This window comes from Schistocerca nitens, chromosome 2 (assembly GCF_023898315.1).
Source record: "Schistocerca nitens isolate TAMUIC-IGC-003100 chromosome 2, iqSchNite1.1, whole genome shotgun sequence".
Lineage (NCBI taxonomy): Eukaryota > Metazoa > Arthropoda > Insecta > Orthoptera > Acrididae > Schistocerca > Schistocerca nitens.
This window is the reverse complement of record NC_064615.1, coordinates 416,670,124-416,685,629: the sequence shown is the minus strand read 5'-3', so window position 1 is coordinate 416,685,629 and position 15,506 is coordinate 416,670,124. Positions and strand designations below refer to the sequence as shown.

The 15,506-nt window shown below is 41.2% G+C and overlaps 1 protein-coding gene across 1 annotated transcript in view; it reads right to left on the bottom strand.

Annotated features, from left to right (window-relative positions):
* LOC126236289 (DNA-directed RNA polymerase III subunit RPC5) overlaps nucleotides 1-15,506 on the bottom strand; it is a 129,030-nt gene that overhangs the window by 95,177 nt on the left and 18,347 nt on the right. Inside the window, exons 2-3 of the mRNA XM_049945477.1 lie at nucleotides 9,393-9,494; nucleotides 3,688-3,860 (exon numbers count right to left, since the gene is read on the bottom strand). Coding sequence (XP_049801434.1) covers nucleotides 3,688-3,860; nucleotides 9,393-9,494 — 275 coding nt within the window. The remainder of the gene's footprint in view (nucleotides 1-3,687; nucleotides 3,861-9,392; nucleotides 9,495-15,506) is intronic.

Genomic DNA, 15,506 nt, shown 5'->3' with positions numbered 1-15,506 from the left:
CCATGTTTGTCCCCCTCCCTTTAACCCCCTATCTAATGCGGAAGCTGAACACTTGCACATTTATGATGGACAAGAAAAAATATCTGCAGGAATTCCACACTTTTTTTTCTGATGACCTTTCAGATGGCTCCTATAGGTTCCCACAGCCCTGCCAAGCTTCTCTATTGGCGCCAGCCAAGCACGCTGCTCCACCTCCTCCATCTGATATCTCACCACCATGTTACACCGTACCAAGCTTTACCCCAAGGACGGCAGTCTGGGAGTGTGGTTTTGGTCAGCACCCCCACTGGTTACCAGCAGTCATCATGCATCAGAACAGCCACTGTGTCTACATCCTCTAGACTGGAGAACAGGTGATTCGGCACCATTGAAATCGGCTTCGAGTCCAGGTGACCATCCAACCCCCACCCCCACCCCGTCTCAGGTGCACTACCACCCAGTCAATGGGTGCTGCCCATCTGCCAATGTTCCAGCCTCCTCCACCACCACCTGTGTCAACACCTCTGTCCGATGAGCCTATGACTTTGCAGCCTCCAGCAAAGCAGCACCAACTCCAGTCTCCCTCCAGCCGGTGGACACACCTTCACTGGTCTGACATCTGCACAGTTTCAGCCCACTGCTGAGGCGCCGCCATCTTCCACACTCATCGTCAGGGATCCCGGCTCGAACTGCCCATTGCCAGTCTTGTTGTCTCATGCTCCTATGGGGGGCAGAAGAAAGGGGGGGGGGGCTGTTTCAGGCCACTCCTTGCACTGGAAAATTTTGCCAGTATTCTAAGTTCTCCATCAAGTGGGACTTGCTCTCCCATCTTACCTCTGAGGCCTCCAGAACATATACATCATTTCCACATCGCCGCCATCCATGCCTTGCCCAGGGAATCAGACACACTCAGTCCCCAAAGGGGGAATGGGTGTAGTGACCCACATAGATTCCACAACTGAGATAAATGTGCACAGTTGTAAGGTGGGCCTCAGGAATTGGCAGACTCTAGAACCATCAGATGCTGCCACTCGTGGATGCGTGCGCATCCTCTCCTCCACGCATATTACCGGCTGGCTGACAATCTGTAAGAGTTGGTCCCAGCCTGCCTAGCCCTCAGTTACATGTTTGACAGTCTAACTACGAGTATTAGCCTAGTAATGTAGCCACACTGAGGCAACTGTCTTCCTTTACAAGTTATTTCTAGATGTAATAACGCACTGTGTACCTTATTGTTTGTGTGATCTTGTGGTTAGTATTCTACTATAGTTTACATTTTCGAGAAAAAGGTAGATTTTTCTGTAGTAAACTTCTAAAAAGTTGATACCATTGTTAAAAAGTTAATTTAGTTTGGTAAATTCGACTTGACTGTAAAACTTTCGCATTTAAACATTTCAAAGTCTGGTAAATAATCTACTACGCCTCAGTCCCGTAGAAGTAGTAGAAGTATCAGTCCTTTCCAAAAGACTTTTTGCCCTCAGCCCAAATTCAATCATTCTGGACTCATTAAAAGTCCATCTCTCCTTCTCCTGGTCCCTACGGTGGAAACAGACTCAAACCAAAGCCAATGTTGAGCCTTGCCTGATTCAATTCACTCTTCCATCCAACAGTGATCCAGCCCCACCTGTCCCCGAACCACTCTCTGTTAACATTCCAGAATTTCTTAACATCCAACCTAACCTCACCTCACCATCATTCTTCAAATACCTGAGCATGGAAGATAAACTTACACCCACAAAAAGAACTGCAGTCCACTACCTAAAAACTGGTCCTGACCCTATAATATTACCTGCCATAAAGACTCCACCACTGTGGTTTCGAACCACAGGGATTATCTGCCTGAAGGACTCCACCAGTTTTCAGATTCGTCCACCTACAAATCCTGCCCCAGCGACCCCGTTCCAGAAATATAACAAGAGCCCCGGTCTATCCTCAAATCCTTATGCCCAACCGAGAACTTCTTCTCCTCCTGCCTCCCCCCCCCCCCCCGCCCCCACCTTTACTACACCCCACACTCCAACTTCCTTAAAATCCATAAAACCAACCACCCAGGACGCCCCATGGTAGCCAGTTCCTATGCACCTTTTAGAGAATCTCTCATTGACCAACACCTTCAGTCTATATCCATAACCTACCCTCCTATACAAAAGGAACCAACCATTTCCTCCACCAACTCTCCACAGTTCCTGTTCCTTTACTACACAGAGTCCTGCTGATCACTACTGATGACACCTTCCACTACACTAACATCTCCAAAGCCCATGGCCTTGCTGCTACTGTACACCAACTTTTCTCAATGCCCAACTGACTCTAAACCTACAAAGCCGTTACTGGTCACCACGACCAACTATATCCTCACCTACCTACAAACACATAAAAGAACATATCTGTGGTACAGCAACAGGCACCCACATGGCACCTCTGAATGCCAGCTTATTCATGGGCCATTTAAAGGAATCCATCCTAACCATCGAGAATCCTAAATCACTTACCTGGTTCAGATTCATTGATGACACTTCGTGATTTGGACTCAGGGTGAGGACAACCTACCCACATTCCTTCAGAACCTCAACACCTTCTCCTTCATTCACTTCATATGTTCCTCCTCAAATCAACAAGCTATTTTCCTTGATGTGGACCTCCACCTAAAAGATGGCTACATTAGTAACTCTGTCAATATGAAACCTACCGACAACTACCTCCACTTCAGCAGCTGCCACCCATTCCATACTAAGAAGTCCCTTCCATACAGCCTAACCAACTGTGGACATCACATCTGTATTAACTAGCAGTCCCTCTCCAAGTATATGAAGGGTCTCATTGAGATCTTCACAGACAGAAATTATCCTCCCACACTTGTATAGAAACAGGTCTCCCTGCTCTCTCTCTCCAACCACCCACCATCTCCCACATACCCACCAGCCACAAAGGACCACTCTCCTCATGATTCAGTACCATCCAGGATTGTAGCAACTGACACATTCTCCGTCATGGGTCCACATATGTTACGTCATCCCTAAAACGAGGAATATCCTACCCATTATCCTTCCTCCACCTCCCCCCTCCCCCCCCCCCCCTCCCAGAAAGTGATACTCCGCCTCCCACTGAACCTACGCAATATTCTTGTCCACCCCAACTCCACCCTTGTTCCCAATCTAGTATCTCAGGGTTCACGTAGCCACAACAGACCTAGGTGGGAGACCTGTTGCACACATTCTCCCACCACCACCTCTCCAGTCTGGTCACAGGCATCACCTATCCTGCCAAAGGATATATGTCTTTGTGGTCCCTATGGAAACAATACAAAGGTTGGCAGAGGGAAGAGGCTGCAGTATATTCATGAATTCCCCACTTAAAACTGGTTGTTGAAATTTTGTAACTAGAATTTCACATGATAGATGGTGTCAATCTTCAAATGTCCATTTGTTCTGGTTTTTTAGCATCTCCTTGACACTCTCCCATAGGTCCAGCAAATCTGTGATCATTCTTGCTGCCTTTCTTTGCACATTTCCAACATCCCCTATTTGTCATATTTCATATGGGTCCCACCTACTTCAGTGATATGTTATGAGCATTCACAGGAAAACAGCAACCAAACAAAAGACTTTCTTTTGCTTACTTTAAATCTGGAAACCCTAAATCTCTGACTGAAGTTCATCACAATCATAAAATACTGTGCAATTGTAACAAGATAAAAAAACAACTCACCCTTGAAAATATTTAGGATCCTCCTGCTTTCGATTATCATGTTTCAAAGGTGCCTTGGACATTCCGTCCACATTCAGTGCTATCTGTTCTCCCTTGCTGGTGTCATAATTGGGATTGGAAGTGTCAAGCTCCAATTCAAGTTTAACCTCCTGATGTATTGGTTTGATGCAACTCTGTTAAGTTATGCAAGAAAAAAGAATTACAACGTATTCTATTGCAGATGTGCTTTAATAATATACATTTCAATAAAATGTTGTTTATTGGAAAAAACTGCACCGCTTCTCAAAGCTATATCAAAAAAGATCATGAATTTTAGATCAGTTCTTCAGTAAGATATAATGATAGAGAAGAGAAAAAAAAAGAAAAATGGGAGTGAAAAGAAAGGCAGGAGAAAATATTTTAGGATCTTAGAGGTTACTAAAATAATGCTGTACAGAAAATATTCAACACGTTACATTACTGACCGTGTATACAACAGAATGAACACAAAGAAAGGTGAAGAAAGACTAAATGGTGGGGTGTGGAAGGGATGGAGAGAGGAAGAGGGTGTGGGTATGAAAGGAGATGGGATGGAAGGTAGAGGGAGATGGAGAGGGGAGGTGGGGGGGGGGGTAATGTAGAAGGCAATAAAAATGGAATGGAGGGGTACAGAAGCAGGGAAGAGATGAATTTATGAGCTGCCTTATCTCCCAGCTTCTATCTACAGACAATGTAAGGAAGAGATAGATCGATACTTACCATAAAGACGACACAGTAAGTTGCAGACAGGCACAATTAAAAGACAGTTACACATTAGCTTTCAGCCACAGCCTTCATCGGAAAAAGAACACACACACACACACACACACACACACACACACACACACACGACCGCCATCTCCAATAGTTTAATTCTTTAAAAAATTATTAAAAAGTGTCTCCCTCTCAAAAAGTACTTTATCCTTCAATAATTGTAACTCCCTTCTTTGCTAATTACATGTAAATGTAAATAAATAAACTCAGCATCAGCAATAAAGAAATATACACTAGTACAGACAATACGAAAAGAACTAATCCCAGCAACACTTTACACAACGGATCTCTGCAGCCACACATCATTTTCCACTATAAAACAGTCATAATGAAAAATTATTAGAAACAATCAAGTAAAACAAAACCTCTTTCAAAATACTGGTGCCTGAAGTACAGCTCAAACTTGGCATTTTTTAAACTACCGTATTTACTCGAATCTAAGCCGCACTCGAATCTAAGCCGCACCTGAAAAATGAGACTCGAAATCAAGGAAAAAAAAATTTCCCGAATCGAAGCCGCATCTGAAATTTGAGACTCGAAATTCAAGGGGAGAGAAAAGTTTTAGGCCGCATCTCCAAATCGAAACAAAGTTGGTCCATTGTAATATGAGACACAATTTAGGTCGAATGAATGACGATACAGCTACAGTAGTTTGGTTTGAGTCGTAAGCTTAGCAGTTAAGCTTTACCAGGTAGCCATTGCTATGCGTCAGGCGCTCCGTCCGTATTTATACGAGTACCCTTCCTTTTTCACATGCTTTGTCTGGTTTGAATTGATTGCTTGTTTTTCTTTGATCTGATAAAGACAGTTTTCTTTGTTATAGGTGTTTACATCACTTTAAGCTGAAAATGCATTACTGTACTGTGTCATGCATTGTTTGTCGCATTCTGATAGTGGGTGTTTACGGCCTATCGCCGCTCGCAGCATGGCTTGCTTTTGTGCGCGCGACCGCCGCTTTAAAAGAGAGAGAGAGAGAGAGAGAGAGAGAGAGAGAGAGAGAGAGAGAGAGAGAGGGGGGGGGGGGGGGGGAGGGAGAGAGAGAGAGGAATCGTCTCATTAGCGAAACAATGGCAAGAGACTTCTATTCGTTGTTACTTACACTGCTGCTTTCTTTGATAATGATCAACAAGAACCAAATAATAGACTGCATATGATAGAAGATGTTTTGAACGAGAGTTTAGCGAAAATTTTTCTCCGTTTGAAAATCTTCGCAGGCGCCTCTTTAGTACATTACGTTCTGCACAGAAATTAGAGTCATCTCAGATTTAAAAATCTAGTTAATTGCCGTGCTTCATTTCTGACTGTATCACTGTTAAGCATAAGAATAATATGAATATAAACATGACATGATATGTATATTCTTCCACGTTTGCTGTTGTCTCACTCTAGTTTTGTGGTTTATTAGGCAGACAGGATTTAAATGAGATAGCAGCAAACACGAAACAATACATGGCAAAATGTTTATATTCGTATTATTCTTATGGTGACGAGAATACTGCATCTGATTCACAATTTATAAAAGTTGCTATTAGCAACCATCTCTTCTCACAGGTAGGAAAAAATCCAGAACGTAGAGTTGGCCATATTGACAAACATCCCAAACAGTCTTGCCAGTCGGGTTTTCGTAGTACATTGAAATGCTGCTACATTCGAAGATGAACAATACGGAATTTGTATTTACTTCGTTGGATAAGGTATGAAAATGCAGTGGTCGAAACTCGGGGCAGAGAAAAAAGCTCGTCTTCCACCTTTTTTTTTTAGAATTTATTTACTGACGCAGAGGTTTTGGCGCCAGTATTTATCTTTGTGCCTACAAAGCATGCCTGTGTAGCGCTACATATATTCGACGGCAGAAGTAAGTTGTGGCGGCACCCACCAACATTTTTCAGAACTTCCGCTTGCTTTGCACTCGATTCTAAGCCGCAGGTGGTTTTTTGAATTACAAAAACCGGAAAAAAAGTGCAGCTTAGATTCGAGTAAATACGGTATTCAATAGCCTCCTTGGTAGCAAACTATTTTGTTTGTTAGTGAGCAGATGCAAAGGAGCATTTTACAAAATCACTTAAAATTGTTATGTGACTGAAACAATGTACCCTGTTTGGATTTCTCAATGTGGGATGTGTAATGCCCATTCCCAGCCACAAATATTATGGTGGTTGGTTGGTTTGTTTTAGGGTGCTCAACAATAAAATTATCATCACAGAAATTACATTGTGTAAAACCCTAAGCTGCTGTTCAATAAACTGAACAGTAACTTAAAAGTGTTCCTCAATATCATTCCTACAACTTATGAAAGCTGTGGAACATAACAACAACAAAATTTTAAAATCACCATTATCCCCAGTACAAAATTAAACTAATAAAATATTTTTTTCCAATATGTTGAAATGACAACAGTGAGAAGATAATATCAACAGTGATTATCAGATACATGTAACAAACTGGCTGACCAATGACAAACACTTGAGGAATAGCAAGCTATTATCACAGACTTCAAAACCTTCTGACACGTCTACCTGTGCACGTGCATCCATGTGACTGTGCACATGCTGCCGCCCCCCCTCCCCCCACACACCTATATTATTAACTGCTAAATGTCATATGATATTTTAATATACAAAATAGTTTACATAAAGACATGAGGTACAAGATGAATAACTACCAGTAAATATACGTGGGTGGTTGATCATGCAACATATAAGATGAACCAGTCATTATGGAACATATAAGAATCTCTTACTTAATATTTTACAAAAAAATTAAAAAAGGCAGCCAGGATCTCATTCAAACCTATGTCTGCCTTTCTGTCAGCTTATACAATACAGTCTGGCATGTTTCAGTGAAAGGCGTACACTAAACTCTCACTAATCTGGTTCACATATAGCCACTATTTGCTGAAGCAGAAATGATGCATACAACTACACAGTCTCGTGTGCAATGAAGTTGTTAGTTAATTACAATGTTAAACGATTCTATACATGTTTGAAATTGTGGTTTTCTTTACAGTTCAGTATCATGGCTTCTAAAGGGTAACACATTGTGCTAGACCTCAAAAAGAAACTAACAACTGAAGATAAGTTGCACTGAGGTTTTTTGCGTAAAGCCATGCTGGCAAGTACAATGTTCCTTAACTGGTTCTAATAACTGTCCTTTATCAGACTGGATTCTGTAAATAAATTACTTCTTCTAATAGAATTTTTAAATTTGGAAGTAATAATGAATTTCGTTTTATATGCTACATAGGTCCTGAAATTATTTCTCAAAGTTCTGGCAATACTGCTAAATGTTTTGTTGGTAAACATCAAAAAAACAGTTGTAACTAAAGCAATGAAAGATTCCTGCAAAATGTTTTGTTTGCTACCTGTCAGACAGAGAAAGTCTGTCATCTAAGTTAATGGTGAGTAGGTCCTAGCTTTCATTGTTGATCACACAGTGGCATTAACCATCTCACACATAGTCGTATGTACCACACTGGGGAATCACATTACTTATGTCAAACCACAATGACTGAGCCTTTTGAATATTACACACACTTTTCAGTTCAAAGATAAATTCTTTGCATGGAACTGTGTTTTCATGTTTTCTCTATGCATGTCATGTGTGCTGCTTTCCAAATAAGTTTAATTACATCTAATTTAATTTTTTAATAATTATTTATTTTGATTTCTTTTCTTTATGTAGGAAATCAGCCACACTTACGAATTAAAGGTGTTTTTGGACAAAATTCTTTATAGCTGACACACACACACACACACACACACACACACACACACACACACACACACACACACACAAAGAGAGATACAGTCTCCCAAAGCTTGTGTGCTTATTCCTCACAAACATTACAATGCAGATATCAACATTTAAGAAAGAAGAACAAGAAATCTCTGGTTTCCAGAATCTGGTTGGTTCAAGAAAAATTCAATGTGAAAAGATCCCTGAATCCCACAACTGAAGAGAAATCTTAGTGCTGGTTTTAATAACATCAAATATGGCATCCATTTGTAACCAATGCAAGTAAGATATATTACACTAAATATCCAACAACACACAACTCAGTTATAAGCTGGGTCACCACATACCAGTTGCGGGTTGCTTTTTTATTGGCTCCCAGGGGGCATTAAAAATTTAATTTTTAATGTTTCATATAATTATTGACCAAATTTAAAAATTTAAAATACTGCCTCATTATACTCATTACTAATCTTATGGAAAAGGTCTAACACAGTAAGACAGGTCCTTATTCACACAGTATTTGAAAATAAAGATCACTGGTGACTTCCAACAAACTTTACAAATAATTCAAAGCTTTATGAATTTTTTGCTCACTGACGGCCCCTGCAAAAAAAATAAGAGGAGAAAAGTTTATGGCATAATACATATTTCCTGTTCATGCAGTGAAACTTCAGCATGTGGCATGACATTTTAATGAATTACTTCTTTACTACCAACTCTCTTTGCGACACGTTTTACAGGCAGTATTGACATTTACTACTGAATGTACTTACAAAATTATATCACTGTATGACACACAATTCAGGGGATATGACGTCATGACGTCATACAAAAAACTAGCTATTGCTTAATACAGAGAAAATGTTTACTGAACTATACTCATTCAGTGACTGATAATGAGGGCACTTAGAGAGTTCCAAGAAACTTTGAACGTAATTTCAAACCTTTTCTTGCTTACAAGTTAATGCCAAGTATTTAACACATTAACTCATTTGTAATGCAATCAGATATCTGAAGCTGTTTTATATGTGCAAGTTCGATTCTTTAACAAATTGGGGTTTGCTTTTGCAAACATAAAACCTGTGCTTCCTCACTGTGTTTCCTGAATCACATTTTTAATTTAATGGGATATTTTAATGGAAAATTAACAACTTAAATGATAAATATATGGCTCTTACCTGTATAACATTTGCGCCATCATACCCAATTGATGACTTTTTGATTGGGTACTGAAAAAGAAATAATTTCTCTGCCAATGTTCGTGAAAGATATACTGGAATCTGCAAACACACACAAAAATATTACTCCAACAGCAGCACAATAAACCGTTAAAATAGCACTGTAAAAATTATACAACTAAAATGTTAAACTAAGAGCATGAAACAGTAAAACCTGAGAATATTCATACATTTGAGTCACAAAATAAACATATGTTACAACCATGACTCAAGTAATACACTGCAGAAAATATGTGGTTATAATACATTTAAATTCTGCTTGTCTGCCAGACCTCTCTCTGCTGAAGAGTACTTCTGACTATTATGTATTATTGGTATTTTCTTTGAATGATCCATCAGCAGGCTCCTCACTTCCTGAATAACATTTACCAAGGTCATTACCAAATATGTCATTGTTATTTGTTTCTTCAGTCCTTTTCTTCAAACACGTAAACCTATATATGATATAGAACTTGTAAATGAAGTCTGGCTGCAGACTGACAGAACTAATAAAACGATCAAAATAAAATGACCAAAGCATTAGTATCATGTGAAGAGATGGAGACAGAGGAATGGGATAAAACAAAGAGAGAATTTAATATAAAAAAACGTGCAATATATATATATATATATATATATATATATATATGTGTGTGTGTGTGTGTGTGTGTGTGTTTCGTCTTGGCATTCAAGACCCTCCCTTATAGCTAACCTGCTATTTAGCAAGTTGACATTACAACAAAAGTAACACATGAACAGCACACCACAATAATAATAATAATAATAATAATAATAATGGTGGTGATAGGCACGATAATGAGTAAACAGTATCTTAGAAACATAAATGTAATTAATAGTTCATTCAAATAATGGAAAATCCAGGATGGAATATAACAATATATGAGGCGTGTTTTTTAAGTAAGTACCGTTTTGAAATTTAAAAAAAGATGTGCTAAGATATCTCAATAATTTTATTTTTACATGATGCCTTGTAATGAGACAATCAATGCAGAAGCTTACTGTAGGACATTGCACAATCTGCACCATTCAATTCAGAACAAAAGACATGGCAAGTTGAGCAAGAGCATCGTTTTGCTGCAAGACAATGCCCGTCCGCATGTGGCGAATCAGGCCAAAGATCTCATCATACCTTTTCAATGGAAAACTCTAGATCATCCTCCATACAGCCCTGATCTTGTGCCCAGTGACTACCATCTGTTCCTGCACTTGAAGAAACACCTGGGCAGTCAGCGTCTTCAAGACAACAATGAAGTCAAAACAGTAGTGATGCAGTGGTTAACAAGTCACGTGCAGACTTCTATGAGGAGGGTATACAAAAACTGGTACAATGTTACGACAAGTGCCTCACTATTGATGGAAATTATGTAGAAAAGTAGATTAAGGTACAGGCTTTCATGCAAAAATAAAATTATTGAGATATCTTAGCTCATCTTTTTTTAATTTCAAAACGGTACTTACTTAAAAAACACGCCTCGTATGAAAATGATATTGCTGTTCACTATGTAGCAAAAATGCTGAGTCACAGATATGCACAACAAAAAGACTGTCAGAATATAAGATTTTGGCTAACAAGGCCTTCACCAGAAATAGACAACACACACATACAATCACGCAAACACAACTCACACACACATGCCCACAGTCTCTGACTGCTGACCCCACACTGCGAGCAGCAGCACGTAATGGGAGAAGCAACTGGGTGGTAGGTGAATGGTGGACGCTGGAGCAGGGAGGGGGAGGGATAACAGGGTAGGAGTGGGGGACAGTAAAGTGCTGCTTGTGTGAGTATGCAGGGGTGTGGTGGAGAGAAGGTAGCGCAGCTAGTTGCATTCAGGAAATTAGACAGAGCGCAAGGGTGGGGAGGTTGGGGGGTGGGGGTAGCAGAAAAGGAGAGAATAAAAAGCCTGTGGGTATGTTGGTGGAATAAAGGGCTGTGTAGTGCTGGAATGGGAAAAGGGAAGTGCTACGGGGCTAAGGACATTGACTAACAAAGGTTGAGAGCAGGAGAGTTATGGGAATGTAGGATATATTGCTTCCCACCTGTGCAATTCAGAAAAGCTGGTGTTGGTGGGAAGGATCCAGATGGCACAGGCTTGAAGCAGTTATTGAAATGAAGAATGTTGTGTTTGGTGGCAAGCTCAGCAACTGCGTGGGCCAGCTGTTTCTTGGCCAGTTTGTTGGTGGCCATACATGTGGACAGCTCCAGTCCTGGATGGCACTGAGTCACAAGGGAAATGCTTTCCTGTGGCTAGATGGTTGTAATGCCCACATAGAACGAAGCAGAGTGATTGCAGCTTACCTTGTAGACCACATGACTGGTTACACAGGTAGCCCTGCCTTTGATGGGATACGTGACTATACTGGTGTAGATGATTGTGGGAGGATGTATGGGACAGGGATATGAGGCAAGGGGTTGGGAACAGAGGTTGTGTACGGATGGACAAAAGTATTGTGTATGTTCAGCAGGCAGCAGTATACCACTGTGGGAGGGGTTGGAAGGATAGTGGGTAGGGCATTCCTCATTTCAGGGCATAACGAGAGGTAGTCGAAACCCTGGAGGAGAATGTGATTCAGTTGCTCCAGTCCTGGGTGGTACTGAGTTATGAGAGGAATGGGCCAGATGGTGGGACTTTGGAAGGTGGTAGGAGAGTGGAAAGATAAGGCACGGGAGATTTGTTTCTGTCCAAGGCTGGTAGGATAATTACGGTCAGTGAAGGCTTCAGTGAGACACTTCGTATATTTTGAGGGGGACCACTTGTCATTACACATGTGGTGGCCATGGTTGGTTAGGCTGTATGGAAGGGACTTCGTGGTATGGAATGGGTGGCTATGGGCACGCACGTGGCACCATCCTATGCCAACCTATTCATGGGCCACCTAGAAGAATCCTTCCAAAACAACGAGAATCCCAAACCCCTCACCTGGTTCAACTTCACTGATGATATCTTAGTGATCTGGATCAAAGGTGACAACATCCTATCCACATTCCTCCAGAGCCTCAATATCTTCTCCTCTATATGCATCACCTGGTCCTGCTCATCCCAACAAGCCACCTTCCTCGATGTTGACCTCCACCTCAAGGATGTCTACATTGACCTCCATCCATATCAAAACAACCAACTATCAGCAATATCTCCATTTCGACAGCTGCCACCCATTCCATACCAAGAAATCCCTTCCATACAGCCCAGTTATCTGTGCCCGACACATCTGTAGTGAAGAGTAGTCCCTCTCGTAATATGCCAAGGTCTCACTGAGGCCTTCGCAGACTGTATTTACCCTCCCGACCTTGTACAAAAACAGATCTCCCATGCCTTATCACTCCAGTCACCCACCACCTCGCAAAGTACCACCATCCACCCACACAGGAGCATTTCCCTTGAGACTCAGTACCACACAAAGCTGGAGAAACTGAAAAACATTCTCTCACCATACCCTGAAAAGAGGAATGTCCTACTGCACCTAGCTGCCCTATCCTCTATCCACCTCATTCCTGTATGGTCCCAGAAACAGCATTGTCCCCAGAACTGATGTGAATCGAGTGGAAGGACTGAACTAGAGACTTTGAAGGTTCCGCGACAAGCGAGGCTGCGACTTCTTTGACTTGTGCGACAGGGTTGAAAACTGTAGGGTCGCTCTAAATGGGTCAGGGGTGCACTACACATCAGAGGCTGCTACCCAGGTAGCTGACAATGTTTGGGATGCACACAAGAGCTTTTCTAGTTTATGCGACTCTCCAGTCAATTCAGATACACTATGTGATCAAAAGTATCTGGACACCTGGCTGAAAATAACTTACAAGTTCGTGGCGCCCTCCATCGCTAATGCTGGAATCCAATATGGTGTTGGCCCACCCTTAGCCTTGATGACAGCTTCCACTCTCACAAGCATACGTTCAGTCAGGCACTGGAAGGTTTCTTGGGGAATGGCAGCCCATTTTTCACGGAGTGCTGCACTAAGTAGAGGTTTCGATGTCGGTCAGTGAGGCCTGGCACAAAGTCGGCATTCCAAAACATTCCAAAGGTGTTATTTAGGATACAAGTCAGGACTATGTGCAGGCCAGTCCATTACAGGGACATTATTGATGTGTAACCACTCCACCACAGGATGTGCATTATGAAGAGGTGGGCGATTGTGTTGCAATCGCCATCCCCAAATTGCTCTTCAACAGTGGGAAGCAAGAAGGTGCTTGAAACATCAATGTAGACTTGTATTGTGATAGTGCCACACAAAACAACAAGTGGTGCAAACCCCCTCCATGAAAAACACGGCCACACCATTTCATCACCGCTTCCAAATTTTACTGTTGGCACTACACACGCTGACAGATGACGTTCACTGGGCATTCACCATAACCGCACCCTGCCACTTCACTATCACATTGGAAACAGTAGAGCTAGGCATGTTTAGGAGTGTGCAAATCTTGTGTATAGACAAATGACACAAGTGACACCCAATCACCTGACCACGTTTGAAGTCATGAGTCCTTTGGAGTGCCCCATTCCGCTCTCTCACTACTGCTCTCTGACTACTGAAGTCGCTGACATGGAGTACCTGGCAGTAGGTGGCAGCACAATGCACCTAATACGAAAAACATATGTTTTTTGGGTGTCCAGAAACTTTCGATCACATAGTGTAACAATAGCTGTAGGAAACCCAGAAATATCAGTGTAAATCAAATGAAATGCCTCCCATAGGTGAGAGTATTAAAATCCTAATAGTTAACTACCGAAGCATTCACATCAAAGTGCCAGAGTTTGAAGCGCTCATGAAAAGCAGTGAAGCTCACATAACACTAGGAACAGAAAGCTGGTTGAAACTTGAAATTGACAGCAGTGAGATTTTTGGGGAAAATTTAAGTGTATATCAAAATGACAGGCAAATGAGAAATGATCGCAGTATATTTGTCGCAGTAGAAAAGGCAAACTACAGTTTTGTTTTTTCTTTGAAAACTACCTAGAACAGATAGTTATGAACCTCACTCCTGATGGAAATATATTGGATCTAATGGCAGCAAACACACCTGACCTCTCTGAGAATGTCCATATCAAAACTGTTGTCAGTGATCATGACACAGTTTGGAACATTGATTACTAAAGAACAAAGGATATTAAACAAGCAGAACGGTATATATATTCCTTCAACTAGATAAAAAAATCAGCAGTGTCATGCCTCAATGAGAAACAAAACATTCAGCACAGGGAAAGAGCACATAGCGAAACTATGGCTCAGGTTTAATGAGTGATGACTTCAATGAATATTGTAACCGAATACTGTCAAATGATATCTCACAAAATCCAAAGAAATTCTGGTCATATGCAAAGGCTGTTAGGTGAAATCGTTAAAATTGAACAAAGCACCAGGGCCCGGTGCAATCCCTGTCAGGTTCTATACCAAATTTGCGGCCGAGTTTGCCCCTCTTCTCACTATAATCTATTGTAGATCCCTCAAACAAAAAACTGTGCCCAGTCCTTGTAAAAAAGCACAGGTCACACTTGACTACAAAAAGGCTAGTAGAAGTGATCCACCAAACTACTGTCTAATATTCTAGACAATGATTTGTTGTTGGATCTTGGAACATATTCCGAGTTCAAACATAATGAGGTCTTTTGAACAGAATGACCTCCCCAATCCCAATCAGTTTGGATTCTGAAGTTAAAACAAATTTGCACTTTTCTCACATGACATATTGAGTTTTGGATCAAGACAGTCAGGTAGGTTTCCTGATTAAGTATTTGACTCAGTGCCACACCTATGCTTATTGTCAGAAGTACAACTATATGGCATGTCGAGATAAATTTGTGACTGGACTGAGGACTTTTTGGTAGGGAGGATGCAGCATGTTATCTTGGTTGGAGAGTCAATGTCAGATGTAGAAGTAACTTCATGTGTGCCCCAGGCAAGTGGTTGGGATCATTGCTGATCATGTTGTACATTAATGACCTTGCAGACAATATTAATAGTAAAATTAGGCTTTTGCAGATGATGCAGTTATCTATAATTAAGTACTATCTGAGAGAAGCTACATAAATATTCAGTCAGATCTTGATAACA